The 22,705-nt window shown below is 47.8% G+C and overlaps 1 protein-coding gene across 1 annotated transcript in view; it reads left to right on the top strand.

Moving 5' to 3' along the window:
* Positions 1 to 22,705, top strand: part of SLC27A2 (solute carrier family 27 member 2) — a 559,749-nt gene that overhangs the window by 232,914 nt on the left and 304,130 nt on the right. Inside the window, exon 4 of the mRNA XM_069222551.1 lies at positions 3,748 to 3,872. Within this exon, the coding sequence (XP_069078652.1) occupies positions 3,748 to 3,872 (125 nt within the window). The remainder of the gene's footprint in view (positions 1 to 3,747; positions 3,873 to 22,705) is intronic.

Below are 22,705 nucleotides of genomic sequence, written 5' to 3'. Positions count from 1 at the left end.
CCTCCCTGGTCCGGAAACAAGCATCCTGCATCCAGTTTTGGGGCATCGCTCCTCATCAGCCAGGCTAGCTTGAATCCAGTGGCACAGTGAGCAAGGGAACCAAGTCTGGGCATACCATGGCCACTTAGGGCGACTCTAGCAACACAAAAGGATGATTGATGGAGTGCTCAAACCTTTCTAACACTTAGCCCCAGTCACAAATCTGGGTTTAATACATCGTTCCTTTGCTCACCATGCTACCCCAGTTTGAACCCAGCCATATGCAAATCAGTCTTGACCCTGCTCCCCTTGAGAACAGTCCAGCCCAAACTGCCAGGCAGTGTCCTCCTTGGTCCGGAAACAAGCATCCTGGGTCAGGTTTTGGGGCATCACCCCTCTTCAGCCAGGCTTGCTTGAATTCAGTGGCGCAGTGAGCAAGGAACCCACATCAGGGCATACCCCGGCCACTTAGACCCAGATCTGTTACTGGGGGTGAGTGTTTGAAAAGTTTCAACACTCCCTCCATCATTTCATTTTATTTTTTGGTATTGCAGTATGGACATGTAGCCAGTTTAGCAAAAACAACAAGTGATGGACGGAATGCTGAACATTGTCAAACATTCACCCCCAGTACAGTGATCTGGGCCTAAATCCATCGTTTTTTTGCTGCCCATGCCATTCCAGTTTGGACCCAGCCATATGCAAATCAGTCTTGACCCTGTTCCCCATGGGAACAGTCCAGCCTGAACTGCTAGGCCAGGTCTTCCCTGGACTGGAAACAAGCATCCTGGGACCGGTTTCGGGGTTTCACCCCTCATCAGCCAGGCTAGCTTGAATCCAGTGGCATGGGAAGCACGGGACCCACGTCTGGGCATACCCTTCCCACTTAGGGCGACAAAGCAAAAACAACAAGTGATGGACGGAATGCTGAACATTGTCAAACATTCACCCCCAGTACAGTGATCTGGGCCTAAATCCATCGTTTTTTTGCTGCCCATGCCATTCCAGTTTGGACCCAGCCATATGCAAATCAGTCTTGACCCTGTTCCCCATGGGAACAGTCCAGCCCGAACTGCTTGGCCAGGTCTTCCCTGGACTGGAAACAAGCATCCTGGGACCGGTTTCGGGGTTTCACCCCTCATCAGCCAGGCTAGCTTGAATCCAGTGGCATGGGAAGCACGGGACCCACGTCTGGGCATACCCTTCCCACTTAGGGCGACAAAACAAAAACAACAAGTGATGGACAGAATGCTGAACATTGTCAAACATTCACCCCCATTACAGTGATCTGGGCCTAAATCCATCGTTTTTTTGCTGCCCATGCCATTCCAGTTTGGACCCAGCCATATGCAAATCAGTCTTGACCCTGTTCCCCATGTAGCCAGTTTAGCCACAGCGGAGATAAAGTAGTCTCTGCCGTAGCCAAACTTAAGGCATGACTGCAATTAAATTTGGAGGGCGGTCCACTATATTAGCAAGGAGGGAACTCCATTGCCATGAAGTACTGTCTACGCCAATGTGTAAACCAGGCTGTTACATGCTTCATTAATTTCACATGTTCATGTACAGCTTGCTGCTTGATTTTTAAAAAAATTATTATTCTCCCTACTGTGCCGACTTATAATTTTATTTTTCTGCTCAGGATGGCCTGAATCCACGATAGCTACCAAAGTCCGACAAAGATCAACAACAAAAGCCATGATATTGTGGGGCTTTAAGAGAGCCATCTTGTGGGTATACCATCTAAATCTCAGTGGAAAAACCCAGCCAAGGTCCCACAGAGCAGCCTACACCCAGATAAACTAAAAATGTGTTTAATTTATTCAGTAATTGCTAACAACAATAGCTCTGATTTTGATGTACTTATGCATGCTGTTCGCAAGTGGACATAACTTTGCAAAAGTTGACTAGCAATGTTCACCATGATTATAGCATTCTGATCCCTCGTAGTTTGCCATGTTTGGTTGTTGGTAAAGCAAACTGGTTGGGCCTCTTTTTAGGTCTGGCATTAGCATAATTTACGTACGAAGTAAGCATGATAAGGGGCTTCCAGCCACCTGTCTTCATTCACTGGTATCACTGGTGTCACTCACATTTTGCTTCCTCCCATTACAGCATACGGCAATCGGTCAGCCTGCTTCAGCCACTGGTTAACTTCACTTTGAGTGACTGCATTTTGCTCTTTCACAATGAGCATTCGTACATGATGTAGCACTTCAGTGCTAGTGTTTTTTGTTTTTACTTCATAATTACTTTAGTGTTGCCATTGTGTTTTGAGCCAGAGGTGAAACCAGACCCATTCTACCAGAAGTGAGCACAGGCCATATTCCACGCTCGGTTTATGTCACTGCTGTTGTAAATTCCTTTTGCAGTGCCCTTTATCTGACTGCTGGTATTTCATAGCATGAGAGATTGAATACATTTTAAACTGTTTTGTGTTAACTTATTTTGTCTTTACTATGCCTGAAGTGCACAAATCGAAAGCATTAATGTACATGTGAATTCATAAGTGGACAATTCTTCAGAACACGTTTATTCTGGACTCAATTTCACCAATGGCTCTTTAATAAACTTATCCCAAAAAGAAATCATAAACATTTGTTTCACAGAAATTATTTTGTGACTTTGCAGTTCATAAGATGCAATCGTAATCTAGCACAATGAGCTATAAACTGCCATTAGGGAGCTGCATGAAAACTGCATGCCACAAATTAGAAAGTTATTTTTTTCCCTAGTCTTTCATTTTCCTTAGTCTGCAAAAAAAAAGGTTTGCCTGCATAGAAATACATTTGTATAATGAAAGTCGACATTAACCACTGTGATGTGGTCTAAATCCTGAGTTTGTGCTTCCCCAGACTAATCACTCTTAGAAAATGCCTACCAGTGTGGATGATATGTGAATCCTGCACCTTGTTGTCCCCTGTAAAGTGCTCTGACATCCTACACTGGTATGAGAGGTGCTATGAAACAAATTAATTACATTTGATAAGAGGCTATGGAGCGATGAGATGCCCTTATAGTTTTACCTCCTTTCCCCACCACATATGTATGTGAAAATGTTTTCTCAGTTCTTAGGTACCTAAAAAATAAAAACAGAAATCGCTTGGGAAATGTTGAATCTAATAGGAGGACTCAGCTTTCCAAAATAAAACTAAAGATTGAAAAGTTAGTTGCTGAGATGTAGCACCAACCTCCCCTTTAAACCTTCCAATTTTTGCATATTTTTTCAATATAAAATAATTATATCTTTAGTAATTAGTATTTGTTTAGTGTGTACTGGTTTGTGTATTTTTTGGAAATTACTGTTTTAATGTTTGAAATTTAAATTGTACTAATTGCTTGGGGGTCCTCGGCTTCCAGTAATGAATGAGTGAGGTTCCTCAGGAGTCAAAAGTTTGGGAACTGCTGTCTTAGATAAAGGGGTTTCTTGTCTGCAAACAATATTGATTCGAGATTAGAGACAGTCGTCTGACATGACCACCACATCAATGTCATATCGTAACAGCTATGTGAAGAGGGCATATATTTTTGTGGGGGGCAGTGGGTTGGGGGGGATAGACACATTTTGATTAAAAGTGAATACTATGTTATGCCCGTCTTTCAGGCTTGCATGTGTTCCGTCCTCATTAGCTCTAATTCTTTCTTGTGGTGAAGTATTTCACTCAGTGGTGGCTGGTAATTTGGGCAGGCAGGGGGGCAGTTGGTGATAACGCTGACAGTTCTGATTGCAGTTCTAAGCAACTAATGAGGTGTTTCTTTCAACTTTAGGTGCAACCATAGTTTTGCGACAGAAGTTTTCAGCAAGCCAGTTCTGGGATGACTGCAGAAAATACAACGTGACGGTGATTCAGTACATTGGGGAACTGATTCGATACCTCTGCAATGTACCAAAGGTATTTCCTGCATGATCACAATTTCTTATCTGTACTTTCTTTAGCGCAGCAGGTGCAATGTCCGTGGGGCCCAGGACTTAGAGGGGCTTGATATGGCTGTCCTTTACTACCTAAGGAAGGGCGAAGAGTATGTTTTCCTTCCTTGCGTCAGAGCCTATAGCTCCCTTGTTGTAAACAAGTATTCGCAATGCAATAGGTCTTGCATTTGCGAGAGTTATATCTTTTGGCCTTGTAAATGCATAACTGGACTTTTCTTGCCACATAAATTAGTCAAACCTGCTGCATAATTTGGTCCAGTCCGCCACATAATTCCTGTGGCCCTGCATATAAGTAAAGCACTATCATTTACCTTCTTCCTCCATCTGCAGCAAAAAATGAAAATATTGCGATTTATCCCCCCCCTCCCACTATCAGAGTTGCTGGCTGACTAACAGAAACGTTGGGGGAAGACTAGGAGTAGAAATATTAAAAGTAGCCCTTAAGGTTTTGCTAAATAATTGATGCATGTTGGATGTTGTGATATTGTGAGCATGCACCTTAGGGCAAGAGGCAATGTCGGTTGGAGAGTGACAAAACGAGTACTTTAGTGTTTAAAGAGAGAAAATTTAAATGACCTCATACATCAAATAATCACTGCTTATTGAAAACAGTGCTGTGACGGCATAGATTTGAAAGAAAAAATATCGCCATTTACAAAGGCAACAGATTAGTTTGGTAGGTGCAGATGACACTTAGGCCCTCATTACAACCCTGGCGGTCGGTGTTAAAGCGGCGGTAATACCGCCAACAGGCCGGCAGAAATAAATTGGGATTACGACCGTGGCGGAAACCGCCAACATTGACAGCCACTTTAACACTCCAACCGCCACAACGGTACAAACAGCATGGCAGACACCGCCAACATACAGGCGGAACACAATGTACCGCCCACCCTATCACAACACGGCTATCCGCCACCTTTTCCGGGGCGGAACCAATGCGAATAAAAAGACAGCGGAAACAGTACACAGAAGGGAAAACACTCACCTCTCCACACCCCACGAGGAACCAGGACGCCATGGAGCACGAACTGCAGATCCTGCTGGCGATGGTCTTCCTGCTCCTCTATCAGGAGCTCCAACGACGGTGGTGATGACCACAGTGAGTACTGCACCTACAACACAGGGGAGGGGGGAGGGAAAAGAGAGTGACACACACACGCAACACCACCACCCGCACCCTCACCCACAATACCATACACACAAACACATGCTGCAACATTACACATGCAACCCCGACCCCCCCTTGAATAACGCAAGGACAAAAGGAAATGATTGTAACGATTATAATTAAAACAAATACATCAGTCAAAACTCAAAATCCAGTATATACAATTATGTACACCAACTACACAAGTCCAGATAGTGCACCAATCATTGTCCGTGGACCACTGGACCCAAAATGCATGGGCGAGGCCCACACTAGATTCCTGACTCCAAACGGAGAGACCACTGGAGGGCATCACATAGAAAATATACAGGCACCTCAGGAGGAAGGGGAGGGGGCACCTCAGCCTGATAAACGCACAACGCCTCTGTTCCACAAGGGGGCTCCATGCCCATTAATGTATCCTGGGGAGTGCAAAGCCACAGTCTCAAGTCTCTCCAGTGGGTGGTTTGCCCACTGCTTTATCCTGGGGAGTGCAAAGCCACAGTCTCTCAAGTCTGTACAGTGGGTGGTTTGCCCACTGCTTTATCCTTGGGAGTGCAAAGCCACAGTCTCTCAAGTGGATAACAGTCTCCACTGGTTCTGGAGGGGGCTTTGTGCCCAGAGTGCTTCATCCTGCCAAGGACTGAGATAGTGGATGTGATACTCCACTGGTTCTGGAGGGGGCTTTGTGCCCAGAGTCCTTCATCCTGCCAAGGACTGAGGTAGTGGATGTGATACTCCACTGGTTCTGGAGGAGGTTTTGTGCCCAGAATGCTCCAGTTGCATTGTGGCCGCAACAATACCCTCGCCTGGGTGTGTTTGCCACGAGATTGCTGAGGTACAGGTAGGTTGATACGCCATGGAGGCAGAGACATACCCCACACTGCTGCGGCTTCACATTCCATATGCAGGTGACAACTGTGATGACAGTGATGCTTCATGGAAGCTGCCCAGGCTCCTGGAACTCACCACCAGCCTCGGACGACTGATCACTGGGGATGGCAGCCATGTCTGCGGTGGTGCCACTGTCTCATGATGTTGTGGGCCGCTGGCGGTGCTTGCGGCGGTGTCAGTCGTGGCGGTGCTTGCGGCGGTGTCAGTCGTGGCGGTGCTTGCGGCGGTGTCAGTCGCGGCGGTGCTTGCAGCGGTGTCAGTCGCGGCGGTGCTTGCGGCGGTGTCAGTCGTGGCGGTGCTTGGGGCGGTGCTTATGGCTTGCACTGTGGCAGTGGTGCTTGTGGCGGGCTCTGTGGCAGCGGTGCTTGCGGCAGGCTCTGTGGCGGCGGTGCTTGCGGCGGGGTGTGTGGCGGTGGTGCTGGCTGCGGGGTGTGTGGCAGCGGTGCTGGCGGTGGGCTCTGTGGCAGCGGTGCTGGCTGCGGGGTCTGTGGCAGCGGTGCTGGCAGCAGGATCTGTGGCGGCGCAGGTGGTGGTGCCCGGTGGCAGTCTTCTCCGCCGTACAGGTTGCCGTCTACGTGGACAGAAGGTGTGACACTGGTCCCTCAGTCGGTGCCACCATGCCCTCTCCTGACCTGCCCTTCAGTTTCTGGCCCTTCCCCACCTTTGATGGTGGCACAGCTGTCTTGCCACTATCCCCTTTCGTTTTCCCTGACCCCTTGGTGGCAGGTGTTTTTGGCTTCTCCCTCCGGGATGTGGGCACCTTTTTCACCTTGGCAGGTGGCGGAATGCCCTTGCCCTCGCTCCGTGGCACACTGGCAGCCCTGATGGTTGGCGCACTCCATGACCCTGCAGATGCTAGCACCACTGTGGCTGGGGATGTGGTGGCAGAGGTGCTAGGGTGGGACCTGGAAAGCCTGGCCCTAGGGGGAACGACGGGGGGAGGTGCAGGGAAGAGGTCAATATTAGCCAGGAATTTTTTTTTAGACACACTGGGATGGGTAGATGGAGGGGGTTTGGGAGTGGAGTTAGAAGTAGTGGTTGTAGGAGGTGTACGTCTGCTGAATTTGGGTGAAGGTGCATGGGCTGGAGGCTGTTGTGAGGTGGATGGCTGTTGGGTGGGTGTGTGCCTGCGTTTGTGTACTTTGGGAGGAGGGCTCATAGACACATTGGGAGGGACACTGGAGATGTGTGAATGGTAGTGGAAGTGGTGAGTGCATGTGAGAGGTGTGTGGTGATGGGCGTGCTGGTGATGGAGGTAGTGGCTGATGATGTAGTGCATGCAGGTGTGAGTGGAGACGAGACTGGGAGAGAGGAGGGAGACGTGGAGGAGGGGGACACAGTGGAGGCAGTGGAGGTTGGTATGTGTGCATATCATGTGGATGTGTGGTGCTTATGTTTGCCTGAGCCACCCTTGTGTGTTGAGGTGTGTGCATGCTGGTCTGATGGTGTGCTTGGGATAGGCTGAGATACAGGGGATTGGGTCTGGGTGGAGGAAGTTGGAGGGGGGAGGCTGGACACAGGGACAATGGCTGCCATCAGTGCTGAGGCCAGAGCCTGAAATGCTCTCTGTTGGGCTGCATGCCCAGAATGAATGCCCTCCAGGTATGCATTTGTTTGTTGCAGATGCCTCTCAGCACCCTGGATGGCATTCAGAATGGTAGACTGCCCGACAGTGAAGGATCTCAGGAGGTCAATATCCTCCTCACTGAGGTCAGCATGGCTGACTGGGGCAGGGCCTTAGGTGCCTGGGGCGAAGGAGATGCCCACCCTCCTGGGTGAGCGGGCATGGGACACAGGCTGAGGGGCTGCTGGGAGGGCGGTGCTGGTAGGGGGGGTGGCGGCTGTACCTGTTGATGCGGGGGGCACAGAGGGGCCCGCCACCGCAAGGGAGCTCCCATCAGAGGAGGAGTCACTGTCATTGCTGTCTGCTCCTGTCCCCACCATGGAGCTCCCCTCGCCCTCTGTCCCACTGGTGGCTTCAGACTCCGTTGTTTTGCCCTCCAGGGCCAAGTGGGATGCAGCTCCCTCCTGCTCCGGTGCCACTGCTCCTCTGCCTGATGATGCTATTGCACACAAGAACAGGGAGACCACAAAATGGGGGGGAGACAGAAGAAAGACATGTTCAGTGCATGCAACCCCACTACCGTTGGCGGACACAACAGACACAGCAGCCCTCTGCGCTACGCCATGTACTTATAGTTCCTAGATTTATCACATGCCCATGGGGTACAAGGCCTAAGCCCCATTGCTGCACACCTGGAAGTCATAGGAGCCTGACTATGTGTAGATGGCACTAACCACTAGTGGGGTTGGGGTGCCACAGAGCCTGCCTCACAAGGGAACTTGTCTACAAACCTCGCCCTGGCCTAGGGAAACACACTGCCCACCTCCCCCACCCAGACACCTTGTAATGCATGCAGAGTCAGCAGAAAGATAGTGTACTCACCCCCTTGTGGCTCTGTGATGCCCTCAAGCGCCCATCCAACTCCGGATACGCCACCGCCAGGATCCGGAACATCAGGGGGGTCATGGTGCGGGCACCCCTCCCACGTTGGGAGGCCATCCCCAGCCGGGCCTTCACCGTCTTCTTCTTTTTGCTCCAGCGGCAAAGGTCCTCCCATCTTTTCCGGCAGTGGGTACTCCGTCTGTGGTGGATGTACGCCAAATATCCTTCTTCTGGTGGGCGCTGACCTAGAGGAATAGTACTGGGGAAAAGGAAAATCTTTACCCGTCCGGACCGTCATCCTCTTTGGCCCACGTTCCCACCCTTGCCCTGACGCACATACACTCACCGTCCGCCCATGCAGGCCTCAGTCTCCCCCCCCCCCCCCCCCCCCCACAATTTTCTTCCATCCACACCACTCCAAACAGGCATTGCCCAAGCAGCATTCTCACAGTGTACTCACCTGTTTGTCTGGAAGACCTTACAGTTGTGTGTACTGGGGGAGGACCCCATCCACTAGTTTCTCCAACTCCTCCAAAGTGAAGGCAGGGGCCCTTTCCCCAGACACATGAGCCATCGTCGCTTCCAGACTGAGGTCACAGCAGCACTTGCAGTGTAGGTCCTCTCCTGTTGAAGGTAAGGTATCAAGTGAGGGAACAGACCGAAAATGGTGTCACGTCCGCGGCGGTGCGTACCCATAGGGTCCAATGTTAACCAATGCAGGATTGCGCCGCGGTCTTCGAACACCTACTGCGATGGTGTACAACACCAGCGCAGTTACCTCATATCCCCTTGTCCCACCTTACAGGTCAGGCAGCTGCTATTTCAGGGGGCCACATGTCATTAATTTTAACTGCGTCACACCAATGTAGGCCTTGTATATACACAGTAACAGGCACATTGCAGATTAATAAATGTGTGCAAATGACATTTTGTGATACCTCAGTGTTAGCTGACTCTCTGCTCGCTGTTCTCGTCCATAGGGCACGTCCGCTGGGGCAGGTGATGAGATGGCGGCATCCTCCGGTGTACAGACCGCTGGTGGACCTGTCAACAATGGAAGAGAGACACCTAATAGTCACCTACAGACTTTATCGTGCAACAATCCATGAATTGTGTGCCCAGTTGGAGCCAGACCTGATGTCAGCTATCTGCCACCCCACAGGGATCTCCCCTCTAGTGCAGGTCCTGTCATTACTCCATTTCCTGGCAAGTGGTTCCTTTCAAACAACAGTGGCCATTGCATCAGGGATGTCCCAGCCAATGTTCTCTAACGTGTTGTCCAGAGTGTTGTCTGCCCTGCTGAAACACATGCGCAGCTACATCGTGTTCCCTCAGGTGGAGGATTTGCCCACAGTGAAAGGTGACTTCTATGCCCTGGTACATATCCCCAACATCATTGGTGCCATTGATGGGATACATGTGGCCTTGGTACCCCCCGCAGGAGTGAACAGGTGTACAGAAACCGGAAGAGCTACCATTCGATGAATGTGCAGATGGTGTTTTTGTCCGACCAGTACATCTCCCATGTGAATCCCAAATTTCCTGGCTCAGTGCATGATGCTTACATTCTGAGGAATAGCACCATGCCTTATGTGATGGGGCAACTCCAGAGGCACCGTGGGTGGCTAATAGGTGAGGACAAGGACCCTATACAGTGTGAATAGTTGTCTGGGTAGGGGTTGTCCCTACGGGTTAGTGTGTGTCTAACAGTTGTCCCTCGACATTTGCAGGTGACTCTGGTTACCCCAACCTGTCATGGCTACTGACCCCAGTGAGAAATCCCAGGAAAAGGGCAGAGGAACGCTACAGTGAGGCACATGGGCGAACTAGGAGGGTGATTGAACGGACCACCAGGTTCCGGTGCCTCCATATGACAGGTTGTTCTCTCTACTACTCACCAATAAGGTGTGCCAGATCATCGTGTCCTGCTGTATGCTGCACAACCTGGCTTTGCGACAGCAGGTGCCTTTTCTGCAGGAGGATGGTCCAGCTGGTGGTCTTGTGGCAGCTCTGGAGCCTGTGGACAGTGAAGAAGAGGAGGCAGAAGAAGAGGATATCGACAACAGAAACAACATTATCCAGCAATACCTCCAGTGAGACACAGGTAAGAAGATGTCACTGCCTCCCACATCTCATACTATTGTTGGAGCTCGCATAAGTCTGTCATTTTCACTCAGTGTATGACCCTGACTTGTCACTTTGCCTTTCCATTTAACAGATGTGGGTCCCACTTTGTGCCCTCTGCTATATTTCCTCCAGCCCTACAGCTGTGTTTCATCGGTATGTGAACAATTAAATTGACATTGCTATATTCCCTAGTTATTGCAATTACACATTTGTGAAAGCACAGACTGACTCCAGATTGTTTTGTGATTGAAGTGTGTTTATTTCTGTGCAAATAAGTGGAGGGGGTTGTAAAATGGGCAGGGGTGATGGTGGAGGAATGTCCATGGCAGAGTCCAGTCTATTTGTTTCACAGGTGCATTGGCCAACGGGGCATAGGAAGTGGAGCAAGGACAGTTGATCGATGGACAGGGTGATAAAGTGGGACAGAAGGTTGACATTCAGGGGGGTCTCATTTCCTGGCGGGGGTCTTGGCAATGTTCTCTGTCTTGTTCCTGGATCTCAGGGACCATTTGCGGGGTGGCTCTCCATCTGCCGGGGTGGGGTGCTGGTGTTGTGTTCGTATGGCGGTGCCTCCTGTCCACTAGCGCCGGCAGAGGTGGACGTCTGTTGATCATCCAGGCTAGTGTCAGGAACCTCTTGTTGTGCCACAGTGTCCCTCCTGGTGTTGACAAGGTCTTGCAGCGCCCCTACAATGGTGACCGGGGTAGTGTTAATGGACTTCAGTTCCTCCCTGATCCCCAGATAGTGTTCCTCCTGCAGCCACTGGGTCTCCTGAAACTTGGCCAGTACCGTTGCCATCGTCTCCTGGGAATGATGGTACGCTCCCATGATGTTGGAGAGGGCCTCGTGGAGAGTAGGTTCCCTGGGCCTGTCCTTCCCCTGTCGCACAGCAGTCTTCCCAGTTCCCCTGTTTTCCTGTTCCTCTGTCCCCTGAACCGTGTGACCACTGCCCCCAGGTCCCTAATTGTCTTGGTTGGTGGGTTTGCCTGGGTTCCCTGTAGTGGTGTACACACTGCTGCTTGACGTGTCCTGGGGACATAGGGATGGGCCCGCTGGGTGGGTGCTGTGGTGGTCTTTCCTGAGGGGGCGGCTCTTTGGTGGCTTGTGCCAGTGTCAGGGGAACCGACTGTCCCGAGGTCCCTGATGGGCCAGGCTGGTCATCTTGATCCAATTGTGCAGAGCTGTCATCACTGTGGGTCTCTTCTGTGTAGGGACTGGATATGTCTGGTACCTCCTGTCCGGTGATGTTGGGTAGGGGTCCTGCAGGTGTGTAAAGGCATGATTATTGCATCTGTGTGTGCCATTGTGTGCAATGGGTGAGTGACCCTGTACTCCAGTGCTTGCATTCTTGTCTAGGTACTTGTGTGATAATTGGTTGGGGGTCTGTGTGGGTATCTGTAGTCGACATGCTTAGGTGATGGGTGTCCATGCATTGGTGTTACATGCAGGGCTTGGTTTTGGGATGTGTGGGTTGTGTTGCTGGGGTATCTGTGGGTTGTTGGGGTGATGGGTGTGAGGGTAAGGGTGGGAGTATGTGATGACATGCAAGTGGGGTGGGGGGGATAAGGTAGTAAAGATTTGCCTTACCAGAGTCCAGTCCTCCTCCTACTCCTGCGAGGCCCTCACGATGCAGTATTGCCAAGACTTGCTCCTCCCATGTTGTTAGTTGTGTGGGGGAGGAGGTGGGGGTCCACCGCCAGTCCTCTGTACAGCAATCTGGTGTCTGGAGACCACGGAACGCACCTTCCCCCGTAGGTCGTTCCACCTCTTTCAGATGTAATCCCTAGTTCTTGGATGCTGTCCCACTGCATTGACCCTGTCGACGATTCTGCGCCATAGCTCCATCTTGCTAGCAATTGAGGTGTGCTGCACCTGTGATCCGAATAGCTGTGGCTCTACCCGGACGATTTCCTCCACCATGACCCTGAGCTCCTCCTCAGAGAACCTGGGGTGTCGTTGAGGTGCCATGATGTGGTGTGGGTAATGTGTGAGGTGGTGTGTGTTGTGATGTGTGAGGGGATGTGTTGTGTGTTGTTTGAGGTGCGTGGACGTTGTGTGAGTGATGATGTTGTGTTTCTGTGGATGCTGGTGTTGTTTCTGGTGGTGTCTCTCTCGGGCGTGGTATCAGAATTCTGGTAATAAGGGTTTGTGGTGTGTGTATGTGTATCAGGTGTGTGTATTTCGAATTGTCCAATGTGGTTGTGTTTTGTAAATGTGTGTGTATTTGGAGCGCGGCGATGTGTACCGCCAATGGAATACCGCCGCGTGGATTCGTGGGTCGTGATAGTGTGGGCGTATTCCTGTTGGCGTGACGGTGTCGGTTGTGTTATCGCCAGTTTATCACTGACCTTTGGTGTGGCGGTCTTGTGTGGGTGTCTGGATTATGGCGGATTCCGAGCTGTGGGTCGTAATAGCTGTAGTGGAATTCTGCCACTTCAGCGGTGTGTTGGAGGTCTTCTGCACGGCGATAAGCAGGATTTACCGCCAGGGTTGTAATGAGGGCCTTAGTACAGGATAGGCCTTTTGTGTTTGAAATTACTAAAGAAGGTTAGAGGAGGAGGCTGCAGATCTTTCTGTAGCACCCAGCCTTTTGTCTGTTCTTAGCCCACTTTTAATTAAAGAGTTAACATTTTGTAATTTTTTTTAAATATCTTTGTAAATATTTCGGAGACAGACCTGTTGCCCATAGGAACCAGTAATTTAGTCTTATCCAGTGAAAGGTTGTCAACCTGAAAGCAACCAAGATAGTCCTTACTGCCAGAAACAACATGTGTTTCCTGTCTAAAACATTTGTTTTCCACCAAAATGTATATTAACTACTTGGATGTATGTTCTTTTAAAATTAAATGCATAAACCTTCCCCAACAACAAACAAATAGCTTGAAAACTATACCCTTTGCTTTGTCCAACAGTGAAGCAAGCAAAAACGATTTTGTGTATTTACAATTGTAACTGCAATGCACGTTTGAGGCTTTTTTAATATTTGTGTTTTATGTATAATTTATAGACAAAACAATCCTTGCTGTGTACATGTTTTTTATTGGTAAGCCTTAAGTTCAGGAGCCCTTACAAGGTATTTCTTTCCTTTTTGAATGAAAAATGAACACCCAAGGTGAGTTTTATAAAATTTGCTCTGATGGAGGACCGGCAAAAAGAAAACCGCTTTGAAAGCTTATGTTGGGTGAATAATTTTTGAGTCCGAAATAAAAAAAAAAAAATGATTTGTAAAGGAAACAAACTACAGGTTTACATTTTGCTGGATGCGACGCACGTTTTGGAGGGGTGCAATTTGAAAGAGGCATGCAAAGATTTCAGAAGACAAGCTCACAGCGAGTCGGTGCTTTTTAGCCAGAAAGTAGGAAAACCAAAACCTTTGTCAAAGTTTGCATTGGGTGAGTGCTTTCTGGTCACTAAACAAAACACCATTCTTTGCTTTTCAAATCAACTGTATTATTGTTTTGTGACCACAAAGCGAACTTTGGAAAAGTTGTATTTTTTGTTTTGCTGGGATCCTGACTCCCTCCTCATGTCGTGTGTGTATGTCTGAATTGCTTTTATAAAATATTTAAATGTGTATTTTAAATAGGCTAATTGAAAGGCCAACAACTGTGTGTGTTTTCATTCAGATAATAAAAAAACAAGCAGCGAGAAGTGAAGGTGGTGATAGAGGTCATGGGGGGGGGGGGGGGGGGAGATTTAAGATGTGATAAAATGCCAGCAGCGACATGTGGGAGGTTTGGCGTGGGGGGGACACAATGGGCAGATGAAATGATTTAGGAATATAATTAAGATTAAATAACCCTGCAGGCAGGGAGTTGACAACAAACTTGGAGGAGATAACAAAGTAGCCTCTGGCTCAAAAAGCACTCGGAGCAAGAGGGAAAAAAGTCCCTGACAAAGATGCTGTGTTTGGACGAGTGGAAGGATACAAGTACTAGGGGCGTGCTCTGTGGGAGTACACAAAGGAGGAGAAGGTGGACAAATAGGAAAGATTAACCACTTAGAGGCAAGGATTTTTAAATGAAACTCACATAAACTAATGAGAAGCAGTGGACGGAATTGAAGTCCACAAAGAAGTATATACCAAAGTACATACAAGAGGCCTAGAATGCTCGACCTAAAAAGAGGCGTGCAAGCAAAACGAATAGCACTTTATTAAAGCCAAGACAATTCATCCTTGTGTAATTATCCAATATATGTTGCTTCCTGTAGTCTCTTATTCCTAAACTTGAGACTATTGCTCTTCCTCTCCCTGTATGTCCTCAAACATCTTGCAAGTCAAGCACACATTTCTAAGCATTGACTGAAGTGCAAATAATGCAATAGAACAGTGGTCCTTAACCTGTGATATGGGGACCGAGGTGGGGTGAAAGGGCTCCGCAAGCATACTCGGAAGGTCTGTGACTTCTTAGAAAAATTAATTACATAAACAAATGACTAAAGTGTATATAAATAAAGAAGCAAATGTAAATTTGAAAACATTCTGTAAATGTGAAGGAATTTAAAATTGGAGGCTACAAATTAAGTTTGTATACTCAGATTGTTTCATGGAAGCATTGCATCAATTAGAATATAGTACGGATGATGAGTGCAATTGTATTTAGAAAATTTACAACCTTCCCATTAACATTTTTTTTTTTCTTTCTTTCTTTTTTTTTTTTGGATTTGGTCTGTGACTTAAATAAAATATTTCATAATGGGTGTACTTGTTTGACAAAGTCTTGTTTTTGTATTTTTTGTGATTCAGTCATTGAAATTGCTTAGGCCGAGATCCCCAGTTTCCAGTAATGATTAAGTGTTGGTTCTTTGGTTCCAGTAATGATTAATTAGGGGTCGTCAGAAGGTGAAGAACCACTGCTTTAGAAAATTAAATGGCATGTGCATGTGTGTATCTCTGTATGTATTCTTTCTCTGTCTAGGTGTGTTTGCATATTGAGTTCTATTGTTATTGCTTGAGGCTGATTGGGAACAGGGCGTGCTTACCAATGTGGCATCTGAAGTATTTTTTTATTTCCTGGAGAACCCAATATTACAAGCAAAATTTTGTGTGTTCCCTCAAAATCAAAATGTGCATGTTATTTTGTTCCTTTACAAAAATCAAATCAGACTTCTCATATCTTGACAGTTCACCTCCAAAAATCTGGAGCTCTTGCATTTATTACCACTCTTCCCGCATGTATATAGAATTGTGTTATTGTGTAATCAGTTTTAATCTTTGCTATCAACAGTTTTGTGACATTTAGGTGTTAGCCTCCTACACAAAATGGTTTTAGTAGCTGCCTTGTATACCTGATTAAGATCGTGCACATTTCAGCTGGAAATCAAATTAAAACGTGTACAGTTCAGCTGAGAATCAAGGTAAAATGTTGATGCATGTAAGTTATACTGTAGCACAAGTGTATATCAACATAAAAGTAAGAGCAGCGATACGCAACAAGCTCTGAGGAGACAATTACCAGTAACATTTTTGACCAAATAAAACATCAAACCTTGATAAAACTTAAGCACAAGCATTGGCAAAGCCAATAGGTCTCACCTATGCAAGTTAGTGGTTTTGTCAAAGTTTTGTTCAGCTATGTTGTACAGCAGCAGGGCTATTGTGCAGCATGGCTAAAACACGTTGACAAAGGGAAGAGATGTGGCTATGCCAATGCTTGTCTTAGTACTAGTGAGCACTGTATTTTTTCTCTCGCCAGAAATCTTACAGCTTCAAGCATTGACAGTATGTAAAAGTATGGTTTTAATTGCTAGATTCAAGGTAATGCTGTGGTATGTTTTACATACACTTTACTGTCCTAGATGAGAGTCGATCTCTACCCACATTATTAGACCTGGCATAACAAGTGTAAACCAGCATTTGCAATGCAATGGGTCTCGCGTTTGCTCGAGTTAAAGCTATTAACCATTGTAAACTCCCAACTGGAGTTTTCTTGCCACATAAACTGAATATGAAAAGTAAAACAGTTTCACATAAGTGAGCCGACGGCCGCCATGAGCATAAAGCAGACACACAAAAGGAAATGGAAGTTTGCTTGCAGTGAGACATAGCAGCAAAAGTGCAGTTATCCATGTATTCGGCAAAAGTTCAATTATCCATGTAACTGGCAAAAGTGCAAATATCCATGTAACAAGGTCGATGTCACACAAAGCGCTCGACTACTGCCCAGCGAGATCGCACTGCCTACGAAATAAAGAGAAAAAGTAGTGCAGAAACCATACCAAAAACATGGAGCCACGTATGTTTTCAGTAGTTGGCCGGTACTCTCGAGGCAGGCTAAACACCGGAAAAGGCATGACGTATGCATGCCTTTCACTAAATAAATCAAGCAAATTTTAAAAGGCAAGCCCACGAACCAACCAAACGGATGGACGTGACATGGGCGTGGTTAAAAGCCCACAGAAAGATTACACCAGGGACAGAGCGCTTTGCGCTCAACCCTAAAAAAGGGTAGAGGATGCAAAGGAGTTGGATTGTCATGCTGTGGCTGGGGCTGAGCTTCCGGGTCAGTGCCTCTGCTTGGCAGGATGTGTTTTCAGAGGCATTTTCCATGGTATCACGGTAGGAACGGGTTTGATCCCATTTTTCTTTACACATGGGGGAAACATGGGGGACTGTGATTGGTTCCTGGCGCAGAACTGCTGACATTTCTCCACTGGTTTGGAGTGGGTATTGTTTCTCTTAATTAAGGTGCTCTGCTGGGTTTGGGGCACTTGTATTGGAACATGGAAGGGAAGAGTGGTAGCAAGCTGAAATGTGCTCTTGACTACTTCTTCCTTGGAGAAGGAGGTTCTTTTCCCTCAAAAGAAGACTCGAATTGCTTGGAGCCCAGGAGGGGTACGTGCACCTTTCATGTCTAGGAAAGAGGTGCAAGAGATGATTGAGGTGGCAGTGACGAGGTCTCTTCAGGTTCGTCCAGCAAAGCCCAGGAGAATGTCCAAGCCTAAGACTTTAGTAGCAGACAATGGTTCTTCTGCCTCTGATTTGGAGGCTCCATTTATTTCTTTAGGTAGGAAGGATGTTTCTTGTGAGGAGATGTGGGACATTCTGGCCCATGTGAGGGAAAACCTGGGCTTTCCATTTTTTCAGTCAGCGGAGACGGGGTGTGCTTTGTTTCCCCAATATGTTACGCCTTCTAGGTTTGCCATGCCCTTTGAGGGTCCTGTTAGGCATATGGTACTAAGGGAATGGAAGGATGTGGATAAGATTCAGGTCCCTTGTTTTCTGCAAAATATTTATTTTTTGGAGGGGGAGGATGGATTTAAGCCTGGATACTTTGATTGGCAAGACTGTCATCAGTCCGGAGGACTTTAATCCTACTGATGCCACAGATAGGAAGGTGGACTCTAGTCTTAAGAAAGCATTTGCGGCTGGTAGTGTGGCTTTGAGGGCAAGTCTTTTCTCAGCATATTCGGCACAATCCCTGGTGCAGGACTTTGAAAAGCTGGCTGCGACCGTTCAGAAGGGGTCTGAGTGCTCTGATTTATTGGCAGTGATGAAACAGCAGGCGAGGTTGCTAGCTGACATTTTCTTAGATACTGTACACAAGTCTGCTATGTTCACTGGGGCTTTGATTGGGACCAGACATTCTCTTTGGTTGAGACAGTGGTTCAGACCCTGGGAAGAAGGCCGCCCTGATGAGAATCCTGTTCGAGGGTCAGGCGCTCTTTTGCCAGCCATGATCTCCAAGGCATTTAAGGAGAGGTAGCATGCTTTGCCGTATAAAGGGGATTCCTCTGTTGGTAAAGGATGGAAGAAGGCATATAAATCCTCCCCTAAGCATGAGTCCCGGACATCTTCCTTTTGGAGGAGGAGGTTTCAGCCCTGGTTTTCCTCTAAATGCACTGTTCCTGCTCAGAAGGAGGCCTCAAAGAAGGACTCCTGACAGTCACTGTCCCGATGGGGCATTACCGGTTGGAGGCAGGCTATGCAAATTTCTGTCCGTTTGGTAGCAGGAGGTGTCGGACCAATGGATGCTAGTCATTGTGGCATGTTCCTCCAGATACAGGTGTCGTACCGACTATGGTTCCTGTTGCAGCGGAAAAGAGGTCCGCCCTGCTAGATGGGGTCCGGGAGTTGTTGGACAAAGAGGCCTTCTGCAGGGTTCCTGTGGCGGTTCACGGAAAGGCACCTATTCCATCTTGTTTCTGGTTCAAAAAGTGTCTGGTGCTTCTTGCCCTGTCCTGGATCTCAAGTGGGTTAATTCTTGGATCAAAGCTGTTTATTTCCGAACAATGACTGTTCAAGCGATTATTCTGCTGATTTGTCCAGGAGATTTTTTGGCATCCATGGATCTGCAGGATGCTTATTGGCGATGAGAAGGCAAACATTTCTAGTTCTCTGTTCTTCCCTTTGGGCTCAGGTCCTCACTGCAGGTGTTTACAAACGTTCTGGCTACTCTTCATGCAGAGGGAGTGTTTTTGCATCCTTATTTGGATGATCTCTTGGTTCAGGCCACAAACGAGTCCTAACTGGAGGTTCATGTGACAAGAGTATTGCGGGTTCTCCAAGAGCACAGATTTTTTACACACTGGGTAAAGTCAGCTTTGGATCTGTCCCAGGATATGGTGTTCATTGGGGCATTTTTTCTGACTCTCAGAGTGTTGGTGATATTGTCATAGAGAAGGTTGGTCATCCTGCAGGATCAGGTTCTGTCTTTATTGGCTCAGGCTACTCCCTGGGCTCTATAGTGGTTGTGGGTGCAGGGCCACTTGCGTTGGCTGTGTTCCTGGTCTCTTGGGACAGATTTCACCTGCACAGTCTAGTCACCTAGAGTCTCTACCATTGGTCTCCAGGGACTCTGCAGGGAACCATTGTGGTGGCTGGAGTGGGAGCATCTGGTCAAGGAGATCCCCCTGTCTCCTCCTGTTCCAGTGATTGTTAAAAAGGACGCCATTCTCACTGGGAGGGGGGCATGGCTGGGACCAGAGCATTTTCAGGGGTTTTGGTCTCTTCAGGAGTTTCAGAGGTCCTTGAATTGGAGGGAGTTGAAAACTGTGCCTTTTCAGTGGCTCCTGAGGGGGGAGGTGGTGCTGGTATAAACTGACAATCTGGTAGCAAAGGCTTACATCAACAGGTAGGGGGTACTGGGTCCAGGACTTTGAATTTGATTTTTTGGGATGAATTTGAGGTTACTGTTCTGTCCCTCCGTGCCCTGTACATTTGGGTTGGGGTGGACAATGTCCAGGCAGATCTGTTGAGCAGAGAAATGCCATCCTCGAAGGATTTCTCCCCACACCCATCTCTGTTCGATCTAGTGGTGCTAAGGTGGGGTCTTCCAGTGATAGACCTGTTTGCTTCACTGGGGAATGGGAAGGTTTTGTTCCCAGAGTCAGTGCCCTTTGGCTTGGGTGGTGGACGGGTTGACTTGTCTTTGGCATCGGGACTGCTATATGTGAAAGAAGATGCACACGGATTTCCTTATTTTCTTCTGTTTATTTCCAAACACAGCAATGTGATCAACCCAGCCAAGTACTCTACAACATCTCCTTGCCTCTTTTGATTTAACATTTAATTGTCTTCTTAGTAACACGTTTCTAAGATACCCACAAGCATTATAACCTTGCACAATACAACATATCTCCCTTCTCACATAAATTATTTTACTTAAATGTTTTTTAACTTACATATAGTTCCTATACAATGTTTTCCTAAAGTACAATCATTTCTATACAATATTATCCTGACTTGCAACAATTTGTTTACAATAAACACTCACATATAATCTCTTAAACGTCTTGGTAATTCAGTTTTTCTTCTGGATTTCCTCCTGATATCTCTTCCATTTCTTCCCACACGTATTACATCATACTTCCTCTCACTTCCTTTACCTTCCTTTTCAACCTCATCATTTGCTACCAATCTTTTCCACTTCTCCAACTCAGTAACATTACACTTCACCACATTCCTCATAACAACATGTTTGGGTATTGACCATTTAGACGCACCTTTCTTCACACCTTCTATAATCTTTGAACAAAGTCCCCACACTCATACCTACATCCCTTCTTTTCACTCTTCATCTTTGCACTATAATCACTTTGGCCTTCATTAGGGGTTTGGTGGACTCAAGACTGCCACACTCGTGATGGCGGTCGTACCTTCGCAGACAGTGCAGTCCGACCGCCCTCTTATGACCGTGGCAGATGGGCAAGAAGTGCTGCGCTGGGGATAACGAGTCCCATTTCCGCCAGCCTTTGCATGGCGGTCTCACTGCCATGCAAAGGCTGGCGGAAAGGGGGTGTCGGGGGCACAATGGGGCCCCCTGCACTGCCCATGCACCAGGCATGGGCAGTGAAGAGGCCCCCATGGACAGCCCCTTTGCACATTTCACTGCCTGAATTAGGGGCAGTAGAATGCGCAACGGGTTCTGTCCCACCCGACTCACCACAACATTGCCGCTGGCTCGATTACCAGTCGGCGTCAATGTTGTGGTGAGTTTTCTGCTGTCCCATCTGTTTTTGCCCACTGGCCGAGCAGAAAACTCCTTATATGGCAGGCAAAAGACCTCCATTACTGGCGGTGTTTTGTCTGCCGCAGCTTCGGCGATCCTATGAAAGGACCGCCGAAGTCCTAATGAGGCCCTTTGTCTTTTCTGCACTCTGCTAACTAACTCTTTCTCATTCACCTTCTTCCACTCCATTTTCTCATACAACCTGGTACAGCTCTTGAACACGGTTTCCTTCCTTTCAAAAGCACAAAAGGTGACTCCAGTGTAGTTGAGTGTGGAGTTATGCGATAAATCCATAGCAAATTCTTTATCTCGTCCTTCCAGTTTAGCCCATTTTGCACTGACAATTGTATACTCTCATTTAGAGCTCTACTGAATTGTGCCACTAAACCATTTTCACGAGGGTGCCTAGTCGCTATTTTTATATGTTTAACACCAGAACTTATTAAGTAATTTTCAAACTCATCAGAAATGAACTGCGGACCATTATCTGTTACCAGTTCCTCAGGATAACCTTCTCTCCTCCACACCTCCTCACAAAACTCTATCACCATGTGAGATCTAATGTCACTCATAATAATGACTTCAGGCCATTTGAAATAGTAATCAGCCATTACCACAAAATATTTTGTTCCACATCCATTAACTTCATATGGCCCACATAAATCCATACCTACTTTCTTCCAAGGTTTGTTTGAAAATGGTACAGGAACAATAGGCTTATCTTTCGCAGTGTGTGTCTTGTCACTTCATGCACACTTTAGACATCCTCTAACATACCTTTCCACATCGCGGTCCATACCAGGCCAGCCAAAATCCTCTCTAGCTTTCCTTTTCATACCAGTCATTCCACCATGTCCCTCATGCAAAATCCCTAACTCTCTCTCTTAAATCTTGTGGGACAACAAATTTGTCTCCTCTTTTTATAATTCCATTCTGTTCTGACCATTCAGCCTAAACATTTTTGTAGCTCATGAGAATATTGTTTTCATCACTCATATTTGACCATCCTTTTGGTAAATTCAGTTTTATCAATTGCATTTCTTCATCTTACATTACCACAGTTTTGCATTCAAATTTAAGAATAGCTTTAATCTTTACATCAGCAATATCAGCCACCTCCCACTCATCATCCTCTTCTTCGTCATTAGCTTTCAAAGGTAGTCTTGACAAGCAATCAGCATTTACGTTTGAAAAACCGGACACATATTTCACATTAAACATATAGGGGGTCATTCTGACCCTGGCGGCCGGTGACCGCCAGGGTCACCGACCACGGGAGCACCGCCAACAGGCTGGCGGTGCTCCCTCGAGCATTCTGACCGCGGCGGTTCAGCCGCGGTCAGAAACGGAAAGTCGGCGGTCTCCCGCCGACTTTCCGCTGCTCGGGTGAATCCTCCATGGCTGCGGAGCGCGCTCCGCAGCCATGGGGATTCTGACACCCCCTACCGCCATCCTGTTCCTGGCGGGTCTCCCGCCAGGAACAGGATGGCGGTAGGGGGTGCCGCGGGGCCCCTGGGGGCCCCACAAAGTATTTCAGTGTCTGCAAAGCAGACACTGAAATACGCGACGGGTGCAACAGCACCCGTCGCACCTTCCCACTACGCCGGCTCCATTCGGAGCCGGCGTCCTCGTGGGAAGGTAGATTTGCCCTGGGCTGGCGGGCGGCCTTTTGGCGGCCGCCCGCCAGCCCAGGGCAAATCTCAAAATACCCTCCGCGGTATTTTGTC

The sequence above is a fragment of the Pleurodeles waltl genome, chromosome 3_1 (genome assembly GCF_031143425.1).
Source record: "Pleurodeles waltl isolate 20211129_DDA chromosome 3_1, aPleWal1.hap1.20221129, whole genome shotgun sequence".
NCBI classification, from domain to species: domain Eukaryota; kingdom Metazoa; phylum Chordata; class Amphibia; order Caudata; family Salamandridae; genus Pleurodeles; species Pleurodeles waltl.
This window is presented reverse-complemented; position numbering and strand designations above follow the sequence as displayed.